Source organism: Sprattus sprattus, assembly GCF_963457725.1.
Source record: "Sprattus sprattus genome assembly, chromosome: 11".
NCBI lineage: Eukaryota > Metazoa > Chordata > Actinopteri > Clupeiformes > Clupeidae > Sprattus > Sprattus sprattus.
This window is the reverse complement of record NC_137909.1, coordinates 32,670,703-32,675,702: the sequence shown is the minus strand read 5'-3', so window position 1 is coordinate 32,675,702 and position 5,000 is coordinate 32,670,703. Positions and strand designations below refer to the sequence as shown.

The 5,000-nt window shown below is 45.1% G+C and overlaps 1 protein-coding gene across 1 annotated transcript in view; it reads right to left on the bottom strand.

Annotated features, from left to right (window-relative positions):
• ptprq (protein tyrosine phosphatase receptor type Q) overlaps positions 1-5,000 on the bottom strand; it is a gene marked incomplete at both ends in the record, with an annotated part of 82,993 nt that overhangs the window by 2,694 nt on the left and 75,299 nt on the right. The window contains 6 exons of the mRNA XM_080847635.1: positions 2,051-2,176; positions 2,725-2,859; positions 3,453-3,529; positions 3,813-3,903; positions 4,272-4,353; positions 4,801-4,827. Of these exons, the coding sequence (XP_080703761.1) occupies positions 2,051-2,176; positions 2,725-2,859; positions 3,453-3,529; positions 3,813-3,903; positions 4,272-4,353; positions 4,801-4,827 (538 nt within the window). The remainder of the gene's footprint in view (positions 1-2,050; positions 2,177-2,724; positions 2,860-3,452; positions 3,530-3,812; positions 3,904-4,271; positions 4,354-4,800; positions 4,828-5,000) is intronic.

Below are 5,000 nucleotides of genomic sequence, written 5' to 3'. Positions count from 1 at the left end.
TATGATACTGAACGTGTATTGCGTAGCTTAGGCAACCATTAAACAACTAAAAGTTGAACCTGAGCGAGTGATAGAGATGAAGTCGAATTTGAAATACAAACATAAAAGTGGATCTCAAAAACGTAAACAAAAAGAAAAATTGGTCAAAGACAGGAATAAGTTGCCAAAAATCGGATTTTTTCCCCAAAGGATTCCTAAGGGGGAGATCGAAATTGAGCGGGAGCAAGAGAGATCTGAGGCAATAGATGGTAGCAGCAGCTCGCTGGCTAGCACCAGCCCAAACATCAAACGTTATATAGTCTCCATGGGGTCATGCAAACCTACTGGCTCCTTCCCACGGAATACCGAGTATAACCGCTGCTTTACAAGAGCATATTACGTTTGCAAAACCAAGTCTGGCTTGGAGTTACCAAAGACATGGCTATGCTACTCACCCCAACTAAATGTAGCCTACTGTGAGCCCTGCTGGCTCTTTGCTTCGCTAACATGGAAGACAAATAACTGGCGAAATGTGTCCAGGAAAATTCAGCTATGATGTAAGTATACGCACATTTTTATCTATTTAAATGATCGGGTATTGCCTTTTAGTTTTTATTGTGTCTTTGGTCTTTTGGTGTGCAGTTTGGAGTTTGTTAATTTTGGTGCGCCGTCACCAGTTTTTTATTTGTTGTGGTGCTCTTGCAAGTCGTCTAATTTCTACTATGCCTATCCTGCATACGGGCCTTACGCCACTGGCCAGGCCCACATTTCGTATAGTATTTTGAAAGAATCAACGTTTCATTATTTAACAGGATGATCATCTCGGGGGCTTTAAGTCATGATCGCATACCCAAGAATTTGCAGCAAGTAAGATACATTCCAGCATTTCGACAATAATCAAAGTTTCCACGCTGTCTTTAAGTGTTTGGCTTAATTTTCAGTACCATGGTGAGAGACCTATAGTCAGTAATAACTCCGACACCTGTATACAACATGAGCATGGTACGCACTTCAAACTACATGAATTGGAACACATTGACATAATAACAGGAAGGCTTACACACAAACCACACATATTTTTGATGAATACAACACACATATTCTTAGAATTTAAGCTAAGCGTCGCAGTGTAATGCTCCTGCTCCCACACTGCACTGCGGTCCCACAACAACTCAAGTTCGAAGACGCGGACGTAGAATAGAATAGCGGCAGCGAAGACCATAGACCTAATCATGTCTATGGCGAAGACCGCTAAACAGGGGGACCCGACTGTTCCCATATTCAGGAGAGGGAGACTGAATGCTCTCTTGAGATGGCGAGAGAATTGGACTTTAGCGAGTGCCTTACAATATAAAGACTAGCCTATTTCGCGGTATAGATAAACATCGGACAAAAAGTAAGGAAATGTGTGTTTGGTAGATTGTTTCTTTTTGTATCAATGCCTCTGGGCAATACATATTATACCATTGGAAAGCCTGTTTTAATTTGTGCCGCATAAGGAACATGTATTTATAGGATGAGTAGCAGAGCTGAGTAGATGTAGGTTGCGTTCATGAAAATGTTGTCAAACTGCTTAGCGCCTGGCTGCCTGCATGCGCGCGATTGATATAGCAAAAATTAAGGAGAGTGACACATGCACACGCATTTGGCCCCCCCACCACTGAAATCATTCCGGCGCCGCTGACACACACACAAACCCAGCACAGATGAAGGAGGGAGTGTGTGTGTGTGAGTATGAGTGTGAGTGTGAGTGTGAGTGTGAGTGTGAGTGTGAGTGCGTGTGTGTGTGTGTGTGTGTGTGTGTGTGAGTGAGTGAGTGTGTGAGTGTGCGTGTGTGCGTGTGTACATGTGTGTGTGAGTGAGTGAGTTTGTGAATGTGAGTGTGAGTGTGAGTGTGAGTGTGTGTGTGTGTGTGTGTGTGTGTGTGTGAGTGTGTGTGAGTGTGTGTGTGTGTGTGTGTGTGTGTGTGTGTGTGTGTGTGAGTGTGTGTGTGTGAGCCTGTGTGTGTATGAGAGAGAGTGTGCGTGAGTGTGTGTGTGTGTGTGTGTGTGTGTGTGTGTGTGTGTGTTACCCTCTCCACTCTCAGTGCTCTAACAGTCCAGTCAGGAAAGACGTCTTCGGTGAGTTTGGTGATGACGATGTCCCCAAACACCGTCACCGGCTTATTATCCTCTGGCCAGTACTGATGACAACGAATCTGTCACCCACACACACACACACGCACACACACACATGTATGAATGCGCAGACACATGTACACGCACACACACATGTACACGCACACGCACACACACAAACACAAATCCAAAGATTTATGTTTACAATTGAAACAGTAACATGTAATAGAACAGAAGAATCATCATCTCTAAGGCCTTTGTTGTATAATTGTGATAACTGTTCATAGAATATTTTAGACAAAGACAGAGCACATACATATACACACACACACACACACACACACACACACACACACACACATATGCAGAGTGAGAAATGTGAAGAATGATAATGCTGCAACATACCTGTCCCTTTTCCAAGCACTGATTGAGCATGTTCACACACACACACACTGAAAAGACACTCACCCGTCCCTTTTCAAAGCACTGAGTGAACACGTACACACACACACACACACACACACATACACACACACACACACACACACATACACACACACACACACACACACACACACACTAACACACACACACACAAATAGACACACACACACACACACACACTCACCCGTCCCTTCTCAAAGCACTGTGTGAGCATGGCGATGGTCTTAGTCCGCGTCTCCCAGATCATCCTCCAGAAGTCGGCCACAGTCCCCGGCAGAGGACCCTGGGTCGCGATGAACTCATTGGGACACAGGTACCCCTACACACACACACACACACACACACACACACACACACGTTAGCACATGCACGCACAAATACACACAAACACACACACTCACACACACACACACACTGGTTTACATGACTGTGTTACAAGTAAAGGAGGAAGCGTATTATGCTGACCACATAACCCTAACCCACGTAAGCATAAAGAAAACATGATTGTCTCCATATTATGATTTGGAGAAAAACTTCCTCCGTTCCCCTGAACATGTCCTAGACTCCCAAAACTCCAGAATAGATAGCATAGTGTGGGACATACAGTAAATCTTACACACACACATACTCAGTCAATCACACACACACCATCAATCACACACAGTCAATCACACACACACACACATACACACACACACACACACCATCAATCACGCACAAACATACACACACACAGTCAATCACACCATCAGGAGGTACTGTACCCCAACATGCATGTATGACTAACCGAGATGAAGCTGGCGTTGATGTACACACACACACACACACACACACACACACACACACACACACACACACACACACACACACACACACACACACACACAGGGTCAGCATGCATGTATGACTAACAGAGATGAAGCTGGCGTTGATGTAGTCCGATCCAGGCATCCCCGGCTCAGAGAGCAACTTCACTCTGTTGTTGTTGTCTAGGCAATCAAAAAGAATTTTATAAATGTGTGTGCGTGTGTGTGTCAGGATGTATAAGGACTTTTATGTGTGTGTGTGTGTGTGTGTGTGTGTGTGTGTGTGTTTGTCAGGGTGTATAAGGACTTGTATGTGTGTGTGTGTGTGTGTGTGTGTGTGTGTGTGTGTGTGTGTGTGTGTGTGTGTGTGTGTGTGTGTGTGTGTGTGTGTGTGTGTGTGTGTGTGTGTGTGTGTGTGTGTGTGTGCGCGTGTGTGTGTGTGTGTGCGGCGTGTGTGTGTACATACAGGGCTTGATGTTGGTGAAGCGGTTCTTGGAGCGGTTCCAGGGCAGATCGGCGTCTGATGTGGCCAAGTCTGGCAGCAGCTTAGGCAGATCCTGACCAATCACAACACACAAGACAGTGCTGTTGACCAATCACAACACACAAGACAGTCCTGTTGACCAATCACCACACACAAGACAGTGCTGTTGACCAATCACAACACACAAGACAGTCCTGTTGACCAATCACAGCACACAAGACAGTGCTGTTGACCAATCACAATACACAAGACAGTGCTGTTGACCAATCACAACACACAAGACAGTGCTGTTGACCAATCACAATACACAAGACAGTGCTGTTCACCAATCACAACAAGCAGCAAGCATCACATGTGTTCTATTTGAAACTAGATGAAACAGGGCACCAATCAGACGACACACAGGGAAGCAGGAGCCAATGAAAACCCTCCGTGACTCACTGAGAACTCCTCCAGGAACTTGACGTTGTCGTTGGCACACAGCTCCTCCACGTGCTGCAGGAAGCCCTTCTTGTTCACCGGCCTGGGGGGGGGGGGGGGGGGGCACACATTAGGAATGACAGCGGCTATCATGTTTCACACACACACACACACACACACACACACACACACACACACACACACTAGCACTATCATGTTTCTATGGAAACAATCAAGTCATCTTCGCTCTTCATGATGACTTGGGAGTAAACACGATGATCAAACTGCATGCCATAATTCACTCAGTACAGTACAGTACTGCACACACACACACACACACACACACACACACACACACACACACACACACACACACACACACACACACACACGCACACACACACACACACACACGCATGCATATGCATCTTTGGAAAAACACATGCCTAAAAACACTACAGGATCTACAAAAAAGATTTTCTATAGAACTATGGCAACTATATCTACACACACACACAGATGCACTCAGACCTATACACACATCACTTACTTGAGAGACTTTCTATAGCTCAGAAGTCTGAAATGTTCAAGGCGAGATTTTACAATACAACACAAAATAATATGAATTAAATCACCATTTAAATATCATCAAGGGTTTCTAACCTACCCTGACCCTGAGCTAACAGTATATATCACATTGGTCTACAGTCCACTGAATCCTGCTGGTATCGGGACATATACATGACATAC